Below are 23,389 nucleotides of genomic sequence, written 5' to 3'. Positions count from 1 at the left end.
AGATGGGGTTGAAGCCCAACTTCCTGTGCCCGCCTCTTCCTATCAGGACTGCACATCTAATGAGCGTTGGGCTTCGGACAGGCGTACAGAAGGCGCTCGATACATGCTCTCTTTGTGAATGAGTACAAGCAATCCGTCGTCCATAGAGAGGGAGGTCCTGACCCTCAAGCTGGGGACGCCAGAGATTCAGACACTTATTGAGCTTTTACTATGTGCTCCGATGGGCCAGCATGTGGCTTCATTTTGCAGATACCGGATCAGAAGCTCAGAGAGGCGAAGTGACCTCCCCAAGGCCGCTCGGCTCTGTAAGTGGCCGTTACCGGATTGGAAACTTGCGGTGTCCGGTTCCAAGTAGGTGCCAAGTGAAGTTCCGGAAAACAAGAGAAGAAGGGGAAAGTCACCAGGTAAGAAAAGAGCGCAGGGACGGGGCCCCTTCTGCCCCCTCCTCTTCCCTTCTTTTCTTCTGGGGTCTCCCCCTCCCCCTCCTGCCTGGTCAGGTCCTTGAGAAACATCTGTGTAAAGAATTACAAAAACAAACAAACAAAAAAGCCCAGTGTGGTTTTCTGGACTTCGCTTCTCGTGAGGGCAAAAACAAAGCATGCTCGTGTATATAACATGTGGGAGAGCCAGAAGAAGGAAATCGGTGTGCCCAGGACCTGTTTTTGTTTTGTTTTGTTGTGTTTCCAGTTTGATTTCCTTGGGAGGAAAGAAAGCTGGCTTTGCCCTGGTGTCGAGGTAAAAGGCAGATGCTAGGACCCAGCTCAGCTCGGCTGCTAACAGGCTGTGTGATTTTGAGCAACGCACTTCCCTCTGGGCCTTGATTTCCCCATCCCAGGAGCTGTGGGCTCTGGGACCTCCCTGCCATGTGACTTTGGGCAGGTTAGGGAACTCCTCGGAGCCCCGCTCCCTCCTCTGTGCAAGGGGCGGGGACGGTGACCTCTCCACCGCTGTCCTGAGGGCTGGATGAGAGAGGTGAGGCACGGCGGCTGGGGAAACAGACCTGGCTCTGTGCCCAGGTTTGCTCATCTGTAGAATGGAAATAATAACAGTGCCTTTTCTTGGCCAGTTCTGGGAATTCAGTGAGGTCATCTGTGATAAGTGCTTAGCTCACTGCAGGACCTGCAACCACACTGCTTCGCCGTCCTCAAATCGGTGGCCCAAAGGCCAAGTGCACCCCCACGAGTATGTTTCCGTTGTTTTGAGGGCTTGCCAAGCTGCCCCCCCGCCACTGCCCTCTTCCCATATTTGTTTCACCCCCCTGGTCCCTGGAGCTAGAATCCCCTTGGAGTCCCAGGATTCCTCCTTGCAGCCCTGAGGGTCCCGGCTCAGGCTAGGGGGTGGGCGTAGGTGGGAGAGGCCTGCGTCTCCACGGAGACGCTACCTGGGGGCTTAGGAAGAAGGGCGTAACTAACCTCCCCGCTGGGTGAGTTGGGTCCCTCCAGAGAGCCTCCATCCAGGGGGTGGGTTTCTACATTTGGCTTTCCTTTGGCGGGGGGGCAGGACGGAGGGCAGCTCCTCAGCTGAAAACGTTTTCAGTCCCCTCCTGCTGGGGCCTGGGCTCTCTGGTGACACTGTCCCTCGTTCTCACCTCACCCTGCAGGCCACTGGAGCTAGCAGCTGTTTGGAAGTGAAACGCTGCGGAAAGGGAAGGGGAGAGCGCCGGCCAGGCTCCGTGGGGGCCGATGACCCGCAGACAGAAGGATCTGCACCGGGTGCTGAGTTTGTTCCTTGTGCTGCGGATGGTGGAGACCGTGTCCGGGGCCAGGGGCCCATTTACAGGGACCCACATGAGCTCCCCGTTTTCAGCCTCAGATGTGAAGCAGACCCCCACGGCAGACGTGTACATCCAGGTAGGAAGCTGGCATCAGGCGGGGGTATATTCCCCCGATCAACGAATATTTGTTGGGTCTCTGCTATGTGGCAGGTACCCAGCTGAACCCTGGGACATACCAGGGAATGATAAAGACAAAACTCCCTGCCCTCAGGGAGCAAACAGTCTTCTGGGAGGACAGATCAAGGAGTAAAACATGTCAATTTCAGGTGGTAAGACGTTAGCGGGAGCTGTGATGAGGAGGGTGTATTTTCAGTGAGTTCCGAAGGGGTGGTCACAGGTGGCTTCTGTGAGACACTGACCTCTGAGCCAAGCCCCCAATGGAAAAAGGAAGTCACTTATACAGACATCTGGGGAAGAAAGAGCATTCCAGACAGAGAGGACAGCAAGTGCAAAGGCCCTGGGGCAGCAGCAAGCCTGGCATGTTCCTGGAGCAGTGAGGAGGCCAGAGTGGCTGGTACAGGGCGAGCGAGGGGGAGAATGTTAAGAGATGAGGATGGAGAGGTAGCCGTGGCCAGGTTAGAAAAGGCCTTACAGGCTGAGGCTAGGAGGTGATATTTGTTTACAATAGTTGGGAGTCCATGGAGAGTTGTAAGCGGAGTGTTGTCAGAATCTGATTTATTTCTTCAAAAGAGCTCTCTGGCTTCTCTGGGGTGAGTGGATTGAGAGGAGTGAGGGTGGCAGCAGGGAGAGCAGCGGGGGGGTGGGGATCTGGCATAAATGTTGGGGGCACACTGCGTGGGATCTACCAACAGATGAGGTGGTGGGAGAAAGAGAGATCTCCAGGGGGGACCATGGTGCTGTTGACTCGGATGCATGGAGGGAGGAGAAAGGCAGATGTCTCAGTGAGAGGCAGGAAGTCCTTCTCCAAGACAGGGAGGGTGGGGGCCATTGAGACAGGCTGCGGGAACTTGCATCACGCCATTCCGATGTCTGCGAGCAGGGGAGAGATCACAGTAGATCCCAAGTGAAAGACTGAAGGCAGGGGACTGGTCACCGTGACCCCTGGAGTCCCCGCCATTCCCCCTCGGGAGAATGGAATTACAAACTCCTCCCTCTTGCACGGAAGAGCTGGGGGTGTTCAGCGCCCATGCCAGTGTTGTAGGGCCGCAGAGTACGTTCGTGCCCACCCTCAGAGGCAGGTGAACGGGTAATTATACCCATTTTACAGGAAAGTGGTTTGTGGTTTGTGTGGTTATAAAATTCACCGCAGCCTCTCGGGGCATGCTCCTCGGGGGCAGGAAAACCGGAATAACTTGTGGCTTGTGCCAGACAATCTCTGAGTTATTGAGCACTTAGGCCAGCACGGAGGCACGCTCAACAAACTCTCCCCCAACTCCCCCCCATTTAGGGACACATCTCTGCCATAGATGAGGATGCTGAGGGTCCGGGAGGGGAAGCCAGAGCCAGGAGAGGGCCAAATACTCCCCTGGGTGTCCTTAGTGACTCAGGGAATGGGGAGGAACCGAAAAGTCCACCCCAGACTCAGAGCAGTGCCACCGTGAATTTGCCACCCCAGGGGAGAGAGCTGGGGACAGGTGCTGCTGGGCTTCCTTGGGATGGGGGGCAGGCACGCTGTAGAAGAATGTGATTCCGGAGGCTGATGTGGGGGACCCGCCTTGCTGGCTCGCTCTGATGTCAGGGAAATGAAGACAAGCCGGGGCTGGGCCTGTCTCCCTGGCTGACCCTGAGGACAAGGAGGGGGGAGGGGGTGCGGGCTGGAAGGGGAGGCTACCCCTGCCCCACCGGGCTGGTTCCCCAGGAGCTTCAGCTCGTCACTTTTGGAAAGAGCTGAGTTCGAAACCGCCCTTGGGCAATCACTTTGCCTCTCTGTGCCTCCGTTTTCTCATCTATCAAATGGAGACAATTGTACCAACCTCCCAGGTCTGTCACGAAGACCGAGTGCGATGGTGCCCGGCACAGCGTGTGGCAAAACAGTTGCTGAGGACCTACTGTGTGCTGGGCACTGTGCAAGGCTTTGGTGGCGAGGTGGGCACTTAACAAGCATGTGAGCCTACGTACGAATCGCTGGGGACTTCAGAACACATAGGTGCTTGGCAGGGGGGGCACCTGGGGTGATGAGAATTTATAACCTGGGGGGGGGGGGGGGATCCACCCTAGGCTGGAGGTAGTCGGGGAAGGCTTCCTGGAGGAAGCATCTGGGGAACCCAAGAATTGGAGGATGAATGTGGATGAACATGGAGGAAGAAGGCCGCGGTGCAGCGGCCCCCAGGGAAGACACAGCAGTTGCCTCGCCTGAGAGCCAGCCAGCAGGGGTGGGGCCGTGGCCAGAGGGCTCAGAGACCCAACATCTCCCCTCCCCCAGTCTGAGGTCGGTGGGAGTTCGGCGAGGGCTGGAGGGGGTGGAGGCGCGATTTGACTACTGGTTTCTCTTTAAATTACGGTGCAACATACATAACCTCAAGGTCACCGTCTTTTCACTGTAATGCGGCCGCCGCACCCCCATCTGTCCCCTCCCCATCTCCCCCTCCCCCATCCCCCCCCCTCCGCTGTCTACTTTCTGTCTCTACGAATTGGACTGGTCCACGCACCTCCGATAAACAGAGCTGAGGAGCGTTTGTCCTTTCGGTGACTAGCTTCGTTGCACCGAGCACAGCGCCGTCCGTTAGGGTCCCCATGCGGCCCGTCCGTCGTGTGGTGGTGGCGGCGGCATTTCCCTCCTTCTGAAGGCAGAGCCCTAGGCCACCGCATGGATATGCCACACCTCGTCGTCCGTTCATCCCTCCGGGACCCTGGGGGTCGCTTCTACACCTTTGGGCGGTTTGTGAATAGTGCCGAGGAACGTGGGTGTGCTCGTCTCTCTCTGAGACCTGGGTTTCTGTTCTTTTCGGCATATACCCGGAAGTGGATTTACCCGATCTGGTTTTTTCCCAGTTTTATTGAGATAGAACGGACATCCGGCACTGCCGCCGTTGAAGGCGTCCGGCATCACGAGTTATGTGAAGCGAGGACAGGAAGCTTAGTTAACATCTCTCGTCTCATATAGATGAAAGAAAGAAAAAGAGATATATATTTTTTTCCCCCTCATGATGAGAACTCTTAGGATTTATTGTCCTGACAGCTTTCATACGTCCCAAACAGCAGCGATCACTCGTCACCACGTGGTGCCTTTCCTCCCTGGACTGGTAATTCTCTTAATTTTGGGGGGGATCTGCCCCACCGTTGTTTTCCATTCCCACCAACAGTGCGCGTGGGTTCTGATTTCTCCCCATCCTTGCCAATACTTGATATTTTCCAGGTTTGTTTGCTTTATATAGCAGCCCTCCTAATGGGGGTGAGGCGGTATTTACAAAGCTTTTTTTTTTTTTTTTTTTTTTTTTTTTTTTTTAATTCTTGGGGGTAACATTTATTCCTCTTTGAGAGCCAGAGAGACCCAGAATCCCAAGCAAGCAAGCTCCGGGCTCCGAGCGGTCGGCACAGAGCCGGACGCGGGGCTCGAACTCACGGACTGCGACTTCATGACCTGGGCCGGAGTCCGACACTTAACCCACTGAGCCACCCAGGTGCCCCTCAGAGCTTTTAAAAGTTTGAGAAGGGGGAGGGAAATCCTAGGCTGCAGACCCGACAAAGGGCAAATATCCATCATACAGAGAGCTTCCAACTGAAAACTCTGGCAGTTTGAAGAAGGGACACACATGACCGTTCGCGCACGAGAAGGGCACTTGGCAAGTAATCAGGGACTTGCGATTTAGCGACAAGGAGATTCCTACCACGCTGGCCTGGACAGGACTTAGTGAGAAGTACTGTGTATAATAAGTAGGGTCGGGGGCGGGATTTTGGCCAAACCCACGGAACCTTTAATGTATTTGTCTCTGCAGAGACGTGGGCAGGGCCCCGCCCCTATCCCTTGGGCATTACCGTTTTTTGCTGGGCTGCTCTTGACTTCCAGTTGCCAGCATCTTTTTCTGGAACTGCCCCTAAGCATGGTGGGAAGAAGTGCTGGGGAGCCAGCTAGTGACCGGTAGGAGTCGGTGTATAAATACCCCAGCTCCCTTGCCGGCGGGATTACTAGTCCAAGGTGGGCGTGGTCCCAGCCCAGGCTCACTGGTAGCTTTCTTTTCCTTCCCCACCGCCTCATTTTGGGAGTTGTATTCAATACAGCTCCCAAATACTTTTTTTTTTTCATAAAAAAATGTTTTTTTCTTCCAAATACTTACTTATAAATCCTTGTGTCCCGGTTGCTTCTGGAGGAACCCAGACTATGATACACTCTGACTCAGCCCTTTTACTTCTAGAATTCTCTCTTTCAAAATCGTTTCACATGTACTCAGTCACATGCAAGGAAGTTTATTGTTGGCAATATTGAAAAATCAGACACACCCATAGGCCTGCCAGTAGGGAAATGTTACCTCCCCTGTGTATCCTTCAGAGTATAAAATACTCCTCCGTTGTTGTTAAACAGATCGGCAGGGAGAGGCACCTGGGTGGTGCAGTCGATTAAGCGTGCTGACTCTCGATCGCAGGGTGGTGAGTTCAAGCCCTGCGTTGGGCTCCGCCCTGGGCATGAAGCCTACTTGAAAATTAAAGAACTGAGGGGCGCCTGGGTGGCGCAGTCGGTTAAGCGTCCGACTTCAGCCAGGTCACGATCTCGCGGTCCGTGAGTTCGAGCCCCGCGCCGGGCTCTGGGCTGATGGCTCGGAGCCTGGAGCCTGTTTCCGATTCTGTGTCTCCCTCTCTCTCTCTGCCCCTCCCGCGTTCATGCTCTGTCTCTCTCTGTCCCAAAAATAAATAAAAAACGTTGAAAAAAAAAAAATTAAAAAAAAAAAAAAAAAAAAAGAAAATTAAAGAACTGAAATATATCGGCGGGGAGTCTAGGGGGAGTGTGATGGTTAAGGACAGGGTTCTAGAGGCTCAAACCGACTGGATTCCCACCCTGTCTACCACTGAGTGGACCCCAGGACACTGCCTTCGTGTCCTTATCTGTGCACCGGGCACGATAATAGGGCTTTCCTTGAAAGATTGTGGGGCAGGTTAATTGAGATACATTTTAAGCTCCTGGCCTACTCAGAACGCTTTGACTTCTGTCAGCTTCTTCCTCGTAATGTGTACCGATATATTAACACACGGCGTGTATGTGAAGTGATAATAGCACATTGTAAGAAGAAGAGATTGAAGACGGATCCGTTTCTGTAAAACAAGACAAACTGTGTACTAGGATGTATATACAAGGTCATTGTGCCTGTCAGGTTACTCAGGAAACCATCGGTGGGTGGGGCCTTTGGGAAGAGGTGGGATTGTGGCGGGTAGGGAAGAGAATGGGGGATTTAGAAATCCGTACATATTTGTGTTTGGAAACCAATATGTATTCGTGACTTACTTGTGTTAATTTCAAACACGAGTTTATTTGAAAAAATTAAAGTATGTGGTTGGCACTTGGCGGGGGTGGCGGTTAGGGGTCGGGCCGAAGGAGCTTGTCTTCAGCTGCTTGGATGGTCCCGGTCCGGCTGCCCTCAGGGCGTCTACCCCTGACATGTCTCCCCCCCCGCCCCTGCAGTGTCGTGAGGTGTGCGGCCTGAACGTCTCTGACCGCTGTGACTTCATCAGGACCAACCCTGACTGCCGCAGCGAAGGGGGTTACCTCAACTACCTCGAGGGCATCTTCTGTCACCTCCCGCCCAACCTGCTCCCTCTGGCCATCACCCTCTATGTGAGGCCCTGCCCCGGGGAGCTGGTGAGAGGGGCCGGTGGCCCGGGCCGGACTTAACCCTCCCTCCCCTCTCCGGCCGCCCCTCCAGGCTTTTTGGCTGCTCTACCTGTTTCTGATTCTGGGAGTCACCGCTGCAAAGTTGTGAGTTTGGCCTTGGGCTCTCGGACCTGCTTCTAGATGGGAACAGAGCCCCCGGGGGGTTGGCATTCGGGTGACCCCGTGTTTAGGAGAAGGAGGTGGGCAGGGACCACCCGCCCGGGAGGCCCACACTGGTGCCTTTCTCTCCGCAGTTTCTGCCCGAACCTGTCAGCCATTTGCACCTTGCTCAAGCTTTCTCACAATGTGGCAGTATCCTTTTGTCCGGGGCCTGCACCCCGGAGGGAGGGAGGGAGGGAGGGCAGTCCGAGGGGTGGCTGGGAGACAGGGCGGTGTGGCTCGTGGCCCAGGAAAGGCCCGGCCGGGCCGGGGGCCCTGGTCTATGTCCCCTTGACAACCCCCCCCATGGCGTCACCTTCCTGGCCTTTGGGAACGGTGCACCTGATATCTTCAGCGCCCTGGTGGCTTTCTCGGATCCGCGCACCGCCGGCCTGGCCCTGGGGGCTCTGTTCGGTAAGAGTGGCCCGGCTGGGGGGGTGGGGCAGCGGGAGCGGGTGCAGGGCGGGCTGAGCACGCCGTCCTCTCCCCCAGGTGCGGGTGTGCTGGTGACCACCGTGGTGGCCGGTGGCATTGCCATCTTGCGCCCCTTCACGGCCGCCTCCAGGCCCTTCCTCCGGGACATCGTTTTCTACATGGTGGCCGTGTTCCTGACCTTCACCGCGCTCTACCTGGGCAGAGTCACGCTCGCATGGGCCCTGGGTGAGCAGCCGCGGGGCTGGGTGGGTCATCCATCACCCAGGGCTGGCGGGTGGCAGGCCAGTGGGGCACAGGTCCCTCTGGGTTCCCAAGTGAGGGGAAACCCTACTCAAGCTGGTCTGAGCAAAAAAAAAAAAAAAAAAAAAAGGAACCTACAGTTCAGATAACCAAAGGGGGCAGGGCGGAGACTGGGGTGGTGTTGCAGACCTTCACGATGTCACATTTTAACAAGCAGTAGAGCCAGGGTGCTGACGGTGGCCGTCGGGGTCCTTGCTGCGCACGCGTTCCACTCCTGACTCAGGTGACGCGGGTGGAGGCACAATTTATAAAGGGTTACGGACACCCATGAGGGGCACTGAGATGCAGAGACATCTGGGGATCAGCACAGTAGGAGCCCCGGAAAGGGCAGGGCATGCTAGCCGGAGCCTAGTGAGGACTGGAGGTCTAGACCTGGTGCCACCAAGGGCGAGAGCGACAAGTCACAGAGGGTCCTGCCCCGCCCGAGACCGGGCACCACGCCGGGGAGGGAGCCTGGAAGAGAGGGTGGCAGACCCTCTCCTGCCACCTGCTGATTTGCTGGCGGGCCCCCTGCTGGCCAAACCCGGCACAGCCGGAGCTCGGGGGCTGCGGTCTTGGGGCTCCCGCTTCCCAGGGCGCAGAGCAGGACACCCGCCCTCAGCGCTCGACTCAGGTCCCGAAGGCCACTGTCTGTGTCGGGCGTCTCCTCTTTGATTTCCAGACCGTGGGGGGCAGGGAGGGGAGGTGGGCCAAGGAGAGCAGAGTGGTGGGGTGGGGGCTCCAGGAAATTGCCGTTTCCCTGCGGGCGCGGGGCTAGGTTGGCACAGACCAGCGGCACCAGGCACCAGGGGAGCTGACAGCCCTTTGCTCTGGGCCCGTGGCCAGGATGCCGCTTGGTGACGGCCCGCGCCCTTGTCCGCAGGCTACCTAGGCTTGTACGTGTTCTATGTGCTTACCGTGGTTGTCTGCACCTGGCTGTACCGATGGCAGCGGAGGAGGTCCCTGGTCTATTCCATGCCAGGCACCCCAGGTAAGGGTCTGGGTCGAGCTCCCGAGAGAGGCCGGCGGGGGCTGGCCCCCTCTGTGCCCTTCGCTGCTCCCTTAGATCTCTGGAGGCCAATGTCATCGTCCAGCTCCTCTGTGTACTTTTTCTACCCGTTCTCACCAAGGTCCCGCCTCCACACTTTCGCCGGTGCTGGTGAGGCCTCTCCCCCAGCTGCCTGTCCAGGTTCTCGAGTCCCTCCTGCTCCGTGCTCCTTCCAGGGCGACATCCAAGAGCCGTCACGGCTCACATCCAGTGACGCTGCCACATACACAAATACGCGCGTAACACCCACGTACGCAAATACATGCACAACACACGTGCATACACGCACGCGCAGCCGACCCTTGAACAACACGCGGGTGCCGGTGATTCCCCCTACAGGAAGTCTGCCATGATTTTTCCTCTCCTCCCCGGTGGGAACTGAGCCTTCCGATTTCAGCACACATCACCCCTGTGCCGTCTTCCAGACCCATCATAGCCCATCAGGCTGGAGGAAGAGGGAGAAATGAAGCCTGGAGAGGGCCCTTTTTTTAAATTTTTTTAATTTTTAACGTTTATTTATTTTTGAGACAGGGAGAGACAGCATGAACGGGTGAGGGTCAGAGAGAGAGAGGGAGACACAGAATCGGAAACAGGCTCCAGGCTCTGAGCTGTCAGCACAGAGCCCGACACGGGGCTCGAACTCACGGACCGCGAGATCGTGACCTGAGCCGAAGTCGGACGCCCAACCGACTGAGCCACCCAGGCGCCCCCCGGAGAGGGCCCTTAAGGTCACACGGAGGCAGAACTAGGGCTGGCCGTGACTCCTCACTTGAGAAAGACCATTTTGATTTTAGGCCCCTCTTTGCCGGGCTCAGGCTGTAAGCGTTCCAGAGGACTTCCAAGGAAAGTTCCAGACTGACAGAGAAACATGGGATGGGTTCCAAATTCTGGAAGGTCCCAAACTGAAGTCAGCAAATGTTTGAATTACCTCTTCCAACGCCCTTACGTTACATTTGAAGATGTTTTTTGAGTTAGACTTTCTCACTCGGTAAGAATCCTGGGCGTGCGAAGGGATTCTGAGCAATCCGAGCTCCAGAGGGCCTGGACGCTTGGGCCCTGGACACTGCCCTGTCCCGGGGCTGTCCCGCGCTGGAATGGTGGTGGAGAGCGTCCGGGCTCCCTGGCCGGCTCGTGCGAAACACCCCTCTCTCCTACAGAGATGCTCTCAAACTCTGAGGTGGAACCAGTGTCTTCCAACAGCTACGACTACAGTGAGTCTGGTCTCCGTGCCCGGCGGGGGTGGGGGTACCAGGGCAGGGCTGGGGGTAAAGAAGTGGGGAGGGGAGCGGGGTTCCTGGAAGCTGAGCCAGCCGCACACTCCCCCTTGCACACCCAGGCGAAGAGTACCGGCCGCTTCTCTTCTATCAGGAGACCACGGCTCAGATCCTGGCCCGGGCCCTCAACCCCCTGGATTACAGGAAGTGGAGGAACAAGTCCGTGTACTGGAGGGCCCTCAAGGTGCTCAAGGTAGGAGGGGGGCCCCTGGAGCCAGGCTCACGGCTCCACGACAGCGGCAGGGCAGTGGCCACTCAACCTCCTCCAGCTAAATGAGAGGGGAGGGGCTGGAGTCTGCTGAGACCCTCTCAGAATAGGTTACCTGGGACTTGATGGGGAAACTGAGTCATAGAGCTTGGCTGGGGGCCTGACCTGGGGCTTGGCCCCCACCGTGGAGGAAGGAGAGCCTCTGGGACAGAGGGAGAGGGGGAGGAGACCCCTCCTGACTGGGCAACGGGGGTCTGGGGCTGGGTCAAGGTGAGCTCCAATGAGAATGAGATTGAGCCGTTCTGACCATTTGCTGCTTCCCCGGGCTAACGTGTCCTGAGGTGTAGACCTGAGCGGGGTGCCCAGGCTGGTTTGCAGCTGCCTTTCACCACCCAGAGCAAAAGGGGCGGGGTCTCACCTCCCAGCCCTATCTCCTCCCGGAGAGAACCTGGAGGCCGCCAACGCGGAGACATTTTCGGCCCCTCTGTTCCAGGAGGCACGTACCACACACTTACCCGTCCTCCACGGTGGCTCCTGTGGCATCGCGACCTGGGGCCTCTCTGAGCCTCAGTTGCCTCCGCAGCAAAATGGGGACAATGATACAGTGCCCTACAGCAATGCCCTTCAGGAAACAGCCCCCCAAATCTCACCGACTTACGACGACCGTCTTTTTTTCTCATTCAAAGGCCTGAGGGCTGTCTGGGGGGACTTCAGGCTGTGTTCGGAGGTGTAGGTCCACCCAGCGTCTCATTCTGGGGCCCGTGGGTGCTGGGGATGCGCCCTGGTCTCGGCAGAAGAGGCCAAGGCCAACTTCGCAAGCGCGGTTGAAGTCTCTACTCCCATCACCTTCGCCGACAGCCCGTTGTTCCGAAGCTCGTCACACGGCCAAGTTCAGTGGGGCAGGGCGACGTATCCTGCAGACTCCTATCACTTGGCAAAGCGTGTGGGTGTTGAATTCTGTCGCGGGAAGGGATTGGAGCATCGTGAACAGTATCGAGCCTATCACGGTCGCTGTGACAATTTAATAAAAAGTAATACGCGGAGGGCTGGGTCCGCTGTCTTAACAGGCACGCTCCATTTCATTGCACCTTGCTTTATTAAGCTTCACAGACACCGTATCTTTTACAAGTTGAAGGTTCGCGGCCAGGCTGTGTTTAGCAGGTCTGTGGGCACCCTTTTCTTTTCCTTTTTTTTTTTTTTTAATTTTTTAATTTTTTTTTAATGTTTATTTATTTTTGAGACAATGTGAGAGACAGAGTGTGAGCAGGGGAAGGTCAGAAAGAGAGGGAGACACAGAATCCGAAGCAGGCTCCAGGCTCTGAGCTGTCAGCCCAGAGCCCGACACGGGGCTCGAACTCACGGACCGTGAGATCGTGACCTGAGCTGAAGTCGGACGCTTAACCGACTGAGCCACTCAGGCGCCCCTAATTTTTTAATGTTTATTTATTTTTGAGAGAGAGAGACAGAGCATGAGCAGGGGAGGGGCAGAGAGAGAGAGGGAGACACAGAATCTGAAGCAGGCTCCAGGCTCTGAGCTGTCAGCACACAGCCCAACGCGGGGCTCGAACTCAAGAACCGCGAGATCATGACCTGAGCTTAAGTCGGACGCCCAACCGACTGAGCCACCCAGGCGCCCCTGTGGGCACCACTTTTCCAACAGCATTTGCTTATTCTGTGGCCCCGCGTTACGTTCCGGTAACTGTTGCGATATTTCATACTTCTCGTTATTATTATATTTGTCGTGATCTGTGGTCAGTGCTTAGCAGTCGGTGCTTATGACTCACTGAAATCTCAGATGACAGTTAGCATTTTATAGCAACAAAGTATTTCCTTAAGTAAGAGATGTACATTTTTGTAGACACAGGGCTACTGTGCACTTAATAGTCGACGGTGTAGGGGAAACGTAACTTCTATGTGCACTGGGACACCAGAACGTTCATTTGACTCGCCTCGTTGCGACATTCGCTCTAGTGAGGTGGTTGGGAACCAAACCCACGATGTCTCTGAGGTTTGCAAGTCGGCAGCACTCTGTCCGTGTTATTACCTAATTTAGTTACTGGCTGAAAACACAAGGTGTGGAGTCGGTCAGAGCTGGCCCCGTATCCCAACTTCCCGTACCCTTCCGTGTGTGTTTGGAGAAGTTCCGTAACCTCTCTGAGCCTCAGTTTCTTTGTCTGGAAGGTGGGAAATGATTAGTTCCCATGCACGGGGTTGTCGTCAGGATCAGCGGGCGAGGTGCTGTGGTCAGCCGAAGAACGGCCCCCCGCCCCCCGCCCCATGCCTGCGTCCTGCTCCCTGGAAACATGACTATGTTACCCTCATGGAAAAAGGGATTTGCGGCTGTGATTAAGGATCTTGAGATGCAGAGATTTTCTTGGATTATCCAGGTGGGCCTGGTGTCATCACCAGGCTCTTTCTAGGGAAGGAGGGGGGCGGGGGGGGGGGGCGGAGTCGGAGGAGATGTGATAAGGAAGCACAGCTTGGCGTGACCCGGGTGGGGGCCGCAAGCCAAGGAATGCGGGCGGCCTTGGAAGCTGGAAGAGGCAAAGAAACGAATTCTCCCGCAGAGCCTCCGGAAAGAGGTGCGGCCCTGCCAGCCCCTTGATTTTAGGAGCCTGTTCCCCAGAACTTGCCGGAAGGCACTCCGTCCTGGCAAAGGTGTCCCAGTGGCACTAATACAGGCAGTTAGCCTGGGCCTGCCCAAGCCTTCGCGCAGCCCGCTGGGACGCGGGCCTCCCTCGTGACCTCCGTCTGCCTTCGCCCACTTGACAGCTGCCCGTGGAGTTCCTGCTGCTGCTCACCGTCCCAGTTGTGGACCCCGACAAGGACGATGGCAACTGGAAACGGCCCCTCAACTGCCTGCACCTGGTGATCAGCCCGCTGGTCTTGGCCCTGACCCTGCAGTCGGGCGCCTGTGAGTATGGTCCCGGGCCGGCCCCCCTCCCCCCCGCCCCCCATTCCGGGCCACGTTTCTGAAGGCAGAGTTGCCTGGATGGCAGAAGGGCGTCCCCGGTGGGGGGTGCCTGCTGTCCGAATCACGGCCGTCCCCCCTGTTGCCTGCTGGGGCACCTGGCTGGGGAATTCGAGTTTTCTCCCGTCTGTGCCAGGCTGCCCTCGCCTTTTCCGACCTGTTCTGGCTAAAGAAATGCCCAGTGTTATCAGGTGTTTCCCAACTCCTGCTGTGCAGGCTTCTTTCTATTACGTGCTGCCCATCCCTCTGTCCCCTGGGCATCACGTGGAGGTGGGGGGGGGACTCTGGTGACAAATGTAAATGCATGGCGGGTGTCAGCATGAGACAGCTCCCAAGTTCCCTGGGGGTTTCCTCTCTGATTTGGGTGCGGGGGGGAGGGGGGGGAGGAGGCACAGAGACTGTCCAGCAGGGCAAGGTGTGATCCCAGAGCCGAGAAGGGCGCCCCCTGGGGGTGCCAGCCGTCTCGTCCCTCAGCCTTTCATTCCCTACTGAGCGGGAGGGTCTCGTCTCGGGTCAGGGGCCTTGCTCTCATGATCTCTGTGACTTCTTAAAAGAGTAGTTCCCAGGCGTCGGTCACTCATGAGCCATCTTCTTGATTTTTCTCCCTCTGTGTACCGTTAAGTCTGACATTTTTCTTGAATCAGCTGTCCTTAAACTTACATTTGCTGCAAAGGAAACTGTATCAGCCTCACCAGTAGGAAACTGGCTTCATTGCCGATACGTGCAAGGTAAAGGCACAGCAAAAATTAAGCTGGAGAGCCCTTTGTTCCAGAGGCTGGAGAGCCCTTTGTTCCAGAGGGCGTTCAGCAGGTGTCAGAGACGTCACAGACCCATTAGCACCAAGGGAGACTTTCTCTGAAGGAGGAATCCCTCGCCTGAGATGTGATTGTGGCACGACAGCGTCTTGTCCACGTACCGACACCATCCGGTGATAGCAGGTCCATCCCGGGGAAATTCTGGTTCAGGCTAACACGTTTGTGACCCCCCTGCTGGGCTGAGCACCGCATAGCGGGGCCCCCGGACTCGGCTCCCTGCCGGAGGGGGTGTTGTGTCTGTTGTCAGAGTCTCCCAGCCTCCCTCTCTAGACCACCCCCAGAGCCCTCTTCCTGAAGGGCCACTTTTCATATGTGGTGGTCGCTTCTCCGCTCCGAGACCTCCATGGCTCCCCAGTGCCTCTTGGTACAAGTCCACACCCCCGCCGGCCATCCTTCAAGCCCGCCGCCTTCCCCAGCCTCTTCTGCTCATGCCGTACCAACCACCTGCTTGGTTCCTCCCCGGTCCAGCTCTCCCCTCTCCTCCTGTGGCCCTCGTGCCCTCTCTCTGCTTATGACCCATATCCTCGGCGCCCGAAGAAGCCCTTCCTGACCACCCCACATCCAGCCACCTCCTAAAATTCCCCTAGGACAGGCTTAGCCAATACAGGGGAAGGGGCCCCTGACCCAGGCGTCAGGTTCCAAAGCCCAGACCACGTTCTGTCAGAATCGCCTCCTGAGATTCCGGCACAGTGTGCTGGGGACACGATTCTGTGTATCAGCTCCCTCGTGTAATTCTGTCGCCAGCTGACGCTGGAGAGCCCGTGAGCTAGACTGAAAAAGAACAGGAGGAGAGTCTGGTCGCCCAACCCTCCACTGCCTTCGAGTGGTGAAAAGGGTCACGTGCGGAGAATTCCAGCGTGTGCTGCCTGCCCGTAGGTGGGGCTTTCTCCTTTTCGTGTTTTGCTACGAGGCCCCCGGAGCTCACATAACTCTCACTGGGCTCCTTTGGGGAGCGGGTTTGTTGAGAGAGCAGACGCGGGGCCCCGGGGTCAGTGGGTAAGAGGCAGGGGCTCTGTCTTTAATTTCTCTGTCCCCTTGCGGTGCCCGGGACAGCACTGGGCACATTGCGTGTCCAACGACGGAGTGCAAGTGACTTTTATCCCTGGGTCTCTCCGCCAGCCCTCTCACTCACTCTGGGGAAGACGTGTGCCCTCCAGGAGGCGCGGCCACGCGGAAGCAGCGGTCCCAAGTCCCTCTCTTGCCTCTCTGCAGACGGCATCTACGAGATCGGTGGCCTCTTTCCTGTCTGGGCCGTGGTGGTGATTGTGGGCACAGCCCTGGCTGCGGTGACCTTTTTTGCCACATCCAACAGTGAGCCTCCCAGGTTTCACTGGGTAAGAATCTCCGGTGCTCCGGGGTGGGATGAGGGGACACTGGAATCTTCCAGAAAGATGTCTGTCCGTGCTCCCGGGGCAGTTAGGCCAGTAATCACTTTCCGTGATGACAGGTCTTTAAAGCCACCTTTGAGACTTTTGGGTTTGTTTGTTTTTTTTTTAAGTTTATTTTGAGAGCGAGAGAGAGAGCACGAGTGGGGGGGGGGGGCGCAGAGAGAAGAGGGGGGAGAGAGAGAATCCCAGCGAGGCTTGAACTCACCAACATTGAGCCAAAATCAAGAGTCAGACCCCTTAAGTGAGCCGCCCAGGTGCCCCACACTTTGGACAGTTTTGTACCTGTTGAAGGTTCTTTTTTTCTTTCTCTTTTTTGGAGCAGCTTTATTTTATTGAGATGTAATTCACATATCCTGATGCAACTCACCCCTGTAAAATATGGGATTCGGTGGTTATTATCATATTCACAGAGTTGTGCAGCCATCACCATTATCAGTTGGGGAGCGTTTCAAGACCAAAAAAGACACCCCACGCCTGTCCCCCACCCCCTGGCCACTGCCAGTCTGCTTCCGGTGCCTGTGGATTCGCCTGCTCTGGACTTTTCGCAGACACATACGTACACAATATGTGGCCTTTTGTGACTTTGCGTCGTGTTTTCAAGGTCGTTCCGGGCATGAGCCGGGATTAGTGAATCTCTCCTTTTCGTGGCTCAGTGCCATCCATCGAATGGCGATGCAGCACATTTAGCTTATCCGTGCATCATTCACGGACGCTCTTTCTGCTTTGGGGATGTTACGAGTAACACCGCTGTGAACTTGCGTGTAAAAACGCGTGGCTGGGAGGTTTTGTTTCTCCTGGGTGTATTCCTAGGCGAAACGGTGGGGTCGCTTTTCGAGGGATTGCCAGACTCTTTCCCGCTGCAGGAAACCCCTGTGTCTCCAATAGCCAGGTTCCAGGGATAGAATTGTCCGGTGTTCGTGGGTGGGTTTTTTTCCCATTCGCTCCACCCTGCAACACCCTGAGGAACTTTTAGGCAGTTTGTCCAGAGTTTACTCTTAAGCGTTCACTTAAAATGTTCTTTTTTTTTTTTTTTTTACTATTTATCGATTTTTAAAAACTGCGGATTTTAAGGCATCAGCACACGCTCCAGCAGGGAGCATACCTTGAAAGACGTGATGCGGAGTGAATGAGACCAGTGACAAAGGACCGCGTGTTGTGTGCAGCCGTGTATATGGCGTGTCTAGAGCAGGCAGGGAGCAGAGTAGCAGCTGCTGGGCACCGGAGGGAGGTGGGGTGCGCTGGGGAGTCCCCGCAAACGGGGATGGAGTTTCCATCCCATAGCTGAAGAGAGCTATGACAAAAGAGTAACACTGAGCTAGCATTTTACTGAGCACCTACTGTGTGCCAGGCGCTCCCTGCTTTGAATGCGTTAACTCATTTATGCTCATGACAATCTCAGGGGGTAGGTACTGTGATCATCCCATTTTCCTGATGGGGGAGCTGAGGCCGTATCCCTGCTGGGGACCGGCCTTGGGCCATCAGCGCACCGTTCCCTCCCCAGCTCTTTGCTTTCCTGGGCTTCCTGACCAGCGCCCTGTGGATCAACGCAGCCGCCACAGAGGTGGTGAACATCTTGCGGTCCCTGGGCGTCGTGTTCCGGCTGAGCAACACCGTCCTGGGGCTCACGCTGCTGGCCTGGGGGAACAGCATCGGAGGTGACGCAGGGCCGGGTGGGCTTCTGGGATGAGTGCCCGCATTTCACCGTCCTTTGCTCCCCTGGCCAGAGGGCCTGTGGGCATGTGCTCGGGCCCACTGTTGCTCTGGAGTGACCATAACTGGTCATAGGGGTGAGATGGCCTGGACCGTATCTGGGCCAGGAGACTGTAGAAGCCCTCGCCTCTTCCCCCTTGTCCGATGGGTAGACATGGAGCTCCCCGTTACAGCCAACCACGCTGAACGTGTACGTGGGGTACGCCACCTACGCGGGCATTCACACACGCACCCATATACCCTTCTCTAACTGCTGCCGCCGGGTAGGGTTGGCCAGGTTGTGCACTGCACAAGAGCATTCAGCTAAGGAGTCAGGGGGGCTAAAATGCACATCTTCCATTCACCTTTCGGGGTACCTTTTTCTAATTTGCATAAAGGTGCTATGTGTGCTGGCCGTAATGGCATGTCACACCCCGGGTGGGAGGGAATGGGACAGAAAGAATGAAGGAGGGAATCATGTCGTGGGAGGCCGTGGCCGAGGGCCCGGCCAGCTACCGCAAGGCCCAGATGGGCATTCGTGGGTGTTTGTTGACCGAACGACTGTGGTTAAGAATTAGGGAGCGAATGACCAGAGGGCCAGGGGGAGCCACTCCCCGCCCCTCAAGGGGGTCTCTCGTTTCCACGCAGACGCCTTCTCAGATTTCACGCTGGCCCGCCAGGGCTACCCGCGGATGGCCTTCGCAGCCTGTTTCGGGGGCATCATCTTGAGTATCCTTCATGGGGCCGCCCTCCCCTCGGCTCTGGTGGCCCGGCCTCCGAGGGCCGCGGGCGTGCTCGGCGCCCCACCCCTGCGATTGGCCCTTGCTGTACCCCCTGGGCAGGTGACGGAGCTGCCCGAGCCTTAGTTTCCTCATCTGTAAAATGGGCGTGCTGAGAGGACTGACCTCAGAAGGGCTGTTGTAAGGATTGAATGAGGCGACAGAAATGCTTGGTGCCTGGTGAGCCCCCAGTGGATGGCAGATACTCTTTTTCGTAGACGTCCCCATGCCGAGCTTATGCGGGCCCTTTGGAAGACCCTCTTCCTCTTTCTTATGGACATCGTGGTCTGTAGATGTTAGGGGGTGGCCAGCTTTCTCTTAAAGGGCCGGAGAGTAAATAGTTTAGACTTTGTGCGCCCTGCCAACCTCTTTTGCCACCACTTGACTCTGCTGTGGTCGTGTGGAAACAGCCATGGGCAACACGGATATGAATGGGTGTGGCTCTGTCCCAATAAAACTTTATTTATAACAGCGGCCCGCGGGCCGCTTGGCCTGGGGGCTGTAACTCGCCACGCCCAGGTCTGTGCAGGAAAGACAAGGATGAGCCCCCCCACCCCCACCCCGGGGCTGAGAAGAAAGGGCTTTAAAAGTAGACGGACTCGGGTTCCGGCTGCAGTGCCACCACTCGCCAGCCGTGTGACCTCGGGGCCTTGCACACATCTTACTCTCCGAACCTCAGCAGTCTGTAAATTCAGAATGGGTTGGCGTGGAGACTGATGACGGGGTAAAGCACCCAGGGCGGTGCCCCGGCACATAACGTGTGCCCAGCAAACGTGGGCGGGGACTGGCCGTTTGTCACTCCTTGGCCGGTCAGGGCCTTCCGGGGGGTGGCCCTTTGAGACCTGGTCCTGGCTTTCTCGCTGTGGCCTCCCCTGAGCCCTCAGGTTGGGGTGGGAAGGAAGGAGCCCTGCCCGGAGCGGCGTCCCTTGAACGACACCTGTAGATGGCCTTGACCTGTGCTCCGTCACAGGTCGCCTCCCCTAGCCGCAGGGAAGCCCATTGCTTACCAGGGACCAAGCACTTCTGCAAACTCATTTCCTCCTTGCAGTTTGAGTGAGAAATGTACATTAAAAGGGGCTAAAACTGGAAAGGGTCCCCTCAGGGTTTGGGGGGGCTGGGGGTGCATAGACCACAAGGGAAGCCGAGGGGCGTGGGGTTGGGGTTGTGGGGCGTTGTTCCAGCAAACTTCCTGAGCCGGGCCGCAGATATCCTGGTGGGAGTAGGGCTGGGCTGCCTGCTCCAGATCTCCAGGAGCCACGCGGAGGTGAAGGTGAGTGGCCAGACCCCTGTGCAAGGGGCCCCTTCTGGGATTTTTCTTTCTTTCTTTCTTCCTTTTTTTTTTTTTTTTTTAAGCAGCCTTCACACCCAGTGCGGAGTCCCACGCGGGACTTGAACTCACGGCCCTGAGGTCAAGATCGGAGTTTCTCTCTCCTCATCTTTCTCCTGTCCCCCAGTGCGAGAACATTCCCGTCTCAGCAGCATATGCTTGCTGGGGAGAGGTGTTACCTGAACTCGTGACAAGTCGGAATGTGTAGAATATTTTTAAAACAGCCTGAATGCAGGGTTGAAAAAAAATGTATTCCTTGCAAGTTCCCAGGGTAATTAGGCTATAGCTTTGCGGCGGGGGTGGGGGTGGGTGGGAGTAGGGGGTCAGGAAGGCCCTTGGATTTATGTCCCGGTCAATCACTTTAAGTCTCCTGCCGTGTGACTCTGGGTGAGTTAGGACATCCCTGGGCCTCAGTCTCCTCACCTGGGAACTGGGTGAGATGGCACCCCCACAAGCTTCCTGGATAGCATGCGTGAGGCAAGGGCCAGGCCGAACCCCTCTGCCCAAACTGCCCACAGAGGACAGGCCAGGAGGGAGGATTATTAAATCAGCCCCAGCAGGGAGCCTGGGAAATTTGGAGAAGATTCTGAGACGCACTGAGTGGAGGTTCTTAACGCTTCAAGGATGCCCGAGGGGTGCATGAGACCTCCTGTCGCAGGCGTTCCAGCGGCTGGGGGCTTTCCAGCGGGTGGGGGCTGGAAACTGCGTTTTAAAAGCAGCTCCCTGGGGACGGATGAAGGTAGGTGGCTTGAGAAACCCTATTCCAAACAAGGTGGAAAACGTCAGCCCTTACCAGGACCAGGGAGGCAACCAAATCGTGTGGGCGATTCACGTGGGCCTCATGTGACCAGATAGTCCACATTTTCTAGAGAAGAAATCAGGATTCCCAGGGGAACTTTCTCGAGTCTCAAACGTTGCTCAGGGCAAACGGGAAGCCGGCCGGAGGCAGATTCGACCCCGCCCCGGGCCACCAGTTCGCATCGTGCCTCGGGCATCTCTGTTCTTAAGGACCCACCGCCCGGGCCCCCCACGCGAGAGCAGCTGGGGTGCTGTGGGGCTGAAAGGTGGCGTTATCAATGGGAACCGTCACCCATGCTTTCCCTGAGGGGCTCTGCTTGGCGGTGACTCTTGCGGCCAATGGCCTGGAATTAGCTGGCGGCAGGGCCAGCCTTCGAGGTAGCCACGCCCACAAGCAAATAGCTACCCACCGCTTGGAAAGTTTGCTTTTCTAAAAGGTAAACACGGGCTGCACATTTTGTTTAGACGCTTCACGGTTTAATAGGTTTCTTTCATGATCCATTCCCGGGCAGTTCCAGTTAATGAGGATTTAGGGTTGGCTCCCCAAGGGGCCGATTTCTTCCTTTCTCTTGCTCTTTGTGGGGTGTGGGTGTGTGTGTGTGTGTGTGTGCATTCCACTGCCTTTGTGCGGAGTTTAGGGATGGAGGGCATCATGGACGGATGGCCAAGGGCTGGTGTTGGGAGGAAAACGCAGCTGCTCTTAAGCACTACTTCGCCTACGATTCCGTTTCTGGTTTCAGGACGGACGTGCAGGTCTCCGTGTGTGGATCCCACGCGTGTGTGCATGTTCGTCCCTGGGCGGGGAGGCAGGATAGGGTGTCGTTAAGAGCTTGGACGGGGACGTGGGCTCTGGCACCAATTAGTTTCCTCGCCTGTGCCTTGGGGTGAAGACGCTCCCCTCACAGGTCGTCGGGGGAGGTCCTTACCCCCGACGCACAGATGAGACGCTACGTGGAGTGGGTGAAAACACCTAGCACAGCACCCAGTTGTCGAGTCCCCCGTGGATGTTAGGCGAATGCTAAGTCCAGGAGGCAGGGAAGCAGGGAGAGGGTCATTTCACTTCTTTTCGCTCTTCTGTATCGCTCGAGAACTTTCCACCACCTGCACGGAAGGTGCGTATGTAACAGACCGTGTTAGTTTCCTAGGGTTACCATGGCAAGTGACGACCAGTTAGGTGGCTCAGAGCGTGGAACTTGAGGGCGGGGCGTGCCATCCCACGGGGCCACAGCTCCCGCACCTGGCGAGGGGTGGGTGACGGACTGGTGGCCGCGGTGACCCCGCCTCTCCCCCCCCCCCCCCCCGATCCCCCCACAGCTGGAGCCAGACGGACTGCTGGTGTGGGTCTTGGCGGGCGCCCTGGGCCTCAGCCTCGTCTGCTCCCTGGTCTCGGTCCCACTGCAGTGCTTCCAGCTGAACAAAGTCTACGGCTTCTGCCTGCTCCTCTTCTACGTGACCTTCCTCGTGGTGGCCCTGCTTACGGAATTTGGGGTGATTCACCTGAAAAGCGTGTGAGTGACGCCGCGTGGCCGGCGCCGCCTGGTGGCCGGGAGGTGTCACTGCAGGCAGAAAGATGGAAGTCGGGCCCCGGTGGGGGGGGGCCGTGAATGGGGCCCCCGCCCTGGGCGGGGCGACCAGCTAAGCCTTGTTTCCGGGACGTCGGAGACCGGGCCTCGCTGTGGACAGAGTTGCAGACAGAAGGCAGACGTCCTTGGATGATCGGCGGAGCCTCTCGGAGGCTGGGGTTGGGGGTGAAGGGGATGACGGAGTGCCTTCCAAGCTGTTATTGGAAGACCACCGGCGTGTCCGGGGCCTGGAGTCACGCCCTGCTGCCTTCCCGCATCTTCTCAGGGCTCACTCAGACCGCTGCTGAGCCCGGGCTTAGCCAGAGTGTCTCAGAGGGCGGGCACAACACCACGGGCCTCAGGCCATCGGGGCTGAGTTCTAGAGCTGCACCGTCGGACAGAAATGGAATAGGAGACACCTGACTTTGAGATTTCTAGTCGCCACGTTAATAAAAGCCAAAGCAAACGGGGGGGAGGGGAGGGGGAATTCGTGCTACCATACGTATGGCTCAGTGGCCCCAAACTAGCAGCACGTGGCTCTGGCCCCCTCAGCGGCCACCGTCCTGGACGGCACAGCCCTCGACTCTACCTCCGGGACTGTCTGCCGACTGTCGCAAGCGCCTCTGTGCCCTGAGCTTGGGTTTCCCCAGCTGTGAAACAGGAGTCAATTGACCGTGGCCCTGTGCCTACCTCAGGGGGAGCCCCGGGCCGGGGTCACAGTGCCCGAAAGCTCGGGGACAGAATGAGTGCTCCCCAGTGCCTTCCCGCTGTCCGCCGCTGACCTGACTTTCCAAGGAGCACCTACCTTCTCAGTTTGCCCGGCCGCCTTATGCCAGCGGTGGCAAAGGGGCCCAACTGTCTTTTTTCCAGTGAAAAAGTCATTAAATATTTCAAGTGTACAGAAAGGGACACACCCAGCTCTTACCGGTTCTTCCTTCCCTGGGCCAGGTGACGAGCGGCTGGTTCCAGGGCCAAAGGCTCTTGGGCCGGATGGATCTGTGGCACGTCCAGGGTGGGGCTGGGGTGGGGGGTCAGGGGCAACCATGGACGAGCCCCCCTCCTCTTTCCCCACAATACGGGAAGCCACGGGACGGCACCTGACGGAAGTCACGAGGCGGCAGC

General features: G+C 57.2%; 1 protein-coding gene across 4 annotated transcripts; it reads left to right on the top strand.

Moving 5' to 3' along the window:
- The first annotated feature begins 304 nt into the window (after positions 1–304).
- SLC8B1 (solute carrier family 8 member B1) lies at positions 305–23,176 on the top strand. 4 transcript variants are annotated; one of them, XM_053902069.1, is made up of 18 exons: positions 318–404; positions 688–735; positions 1,601–1,850; positions 3,716–3,820; positions 7,347–7,499; positions 7,588–7,640; positions 7,790–7,848; positions 8,004–8,108; positions 8,187–8,354; positions 9,292–9,399; positions 10,614–10,667; positions 10,793–10,923; positions 13,711–13,852; positions 15,937–16,058; positions 17,614–17,767; positions 18,450–18,530; positions 19,786–19,850; positions 19,937–20,169. In XM_053902069.1, the coding sequence occupies exons 3-18, from the start codon at positions 1,683–1,685 to the stop codon at positions 19,985–19,987; spliced, it is 1,719 nt and encodes a 572-aa protein (XP_053758044.1). In that variant the 5' UTR covers positions 318–404; positions 688–735; positions 1,601–1,682; the 3' UTR covers positions 19,988–20,169. The 4 variants fall into 4 exon arrangements, with proteins under 4 accessions (XP_053758042.1, XP_053758044.1, XP_053758041.1 ...); XM_053902066.1 differs by lacking the exon at positions 19,937–20,169 and adding an exon at positions 22,020–23,176 and having other exon boundaries at positions 319–404; XM_053902067.1 differs by lacking the exons at positions 688–735; positions 19,937–20,169 and adding an exon at positions 22,020–23,176 and having other exon boundaries at positions 305–404.
- Positions 23,177–23,389: the final 213 nt, after the last annotated feature.

The sequence above is a fragment of the Panthera pardus genome, unplaced genomic scaffold, assembly GCF_024362965.1.
Source record: "Panthera pardus isolate Hobbes unplaced genomic scaffold, ASM2436296v1 HiC_scaffold_15, whole genome shotgun sequence".
NCBI lineage: Eukaryota > Metazoa > Chordata > Mammalia > Carnivora > Felidae > Panthera > Panthera pardus.
Note: the sequence above shows the minus strand (reverse complement) of the source record. Positions and strands in the feature narration are given on the sequence as shown.

What these genes read in the sequence shown, in the direction of transcription:
- SLC8B1 (XM_053902067.1), top strand. Translation starts at nt 1,683, where the DNA reads ATGACCCGCAGACAGAAGGATCTGCACCGGGTGCTGAGTTTGTTCCTT. An exon ending in CTCTGGCCATCACCCTCTAT is followed by an intron (nt 7,500 to 7,587) that starts GTGAGGCCCTGC and finishes CCGCCCCTCCAG; the next exon opens with GCTTTTTGGCTGCTCTACCT. An exon ending in GGAGTCACCGCTGCAAAGTT is followed by an intron (nt 7,641 to 7,789) that starts GTGAGTTTGGCC and finishes TTCTCTCCGCAG; the next exon opens with TTTCTGCCCGAACCTGTCAG.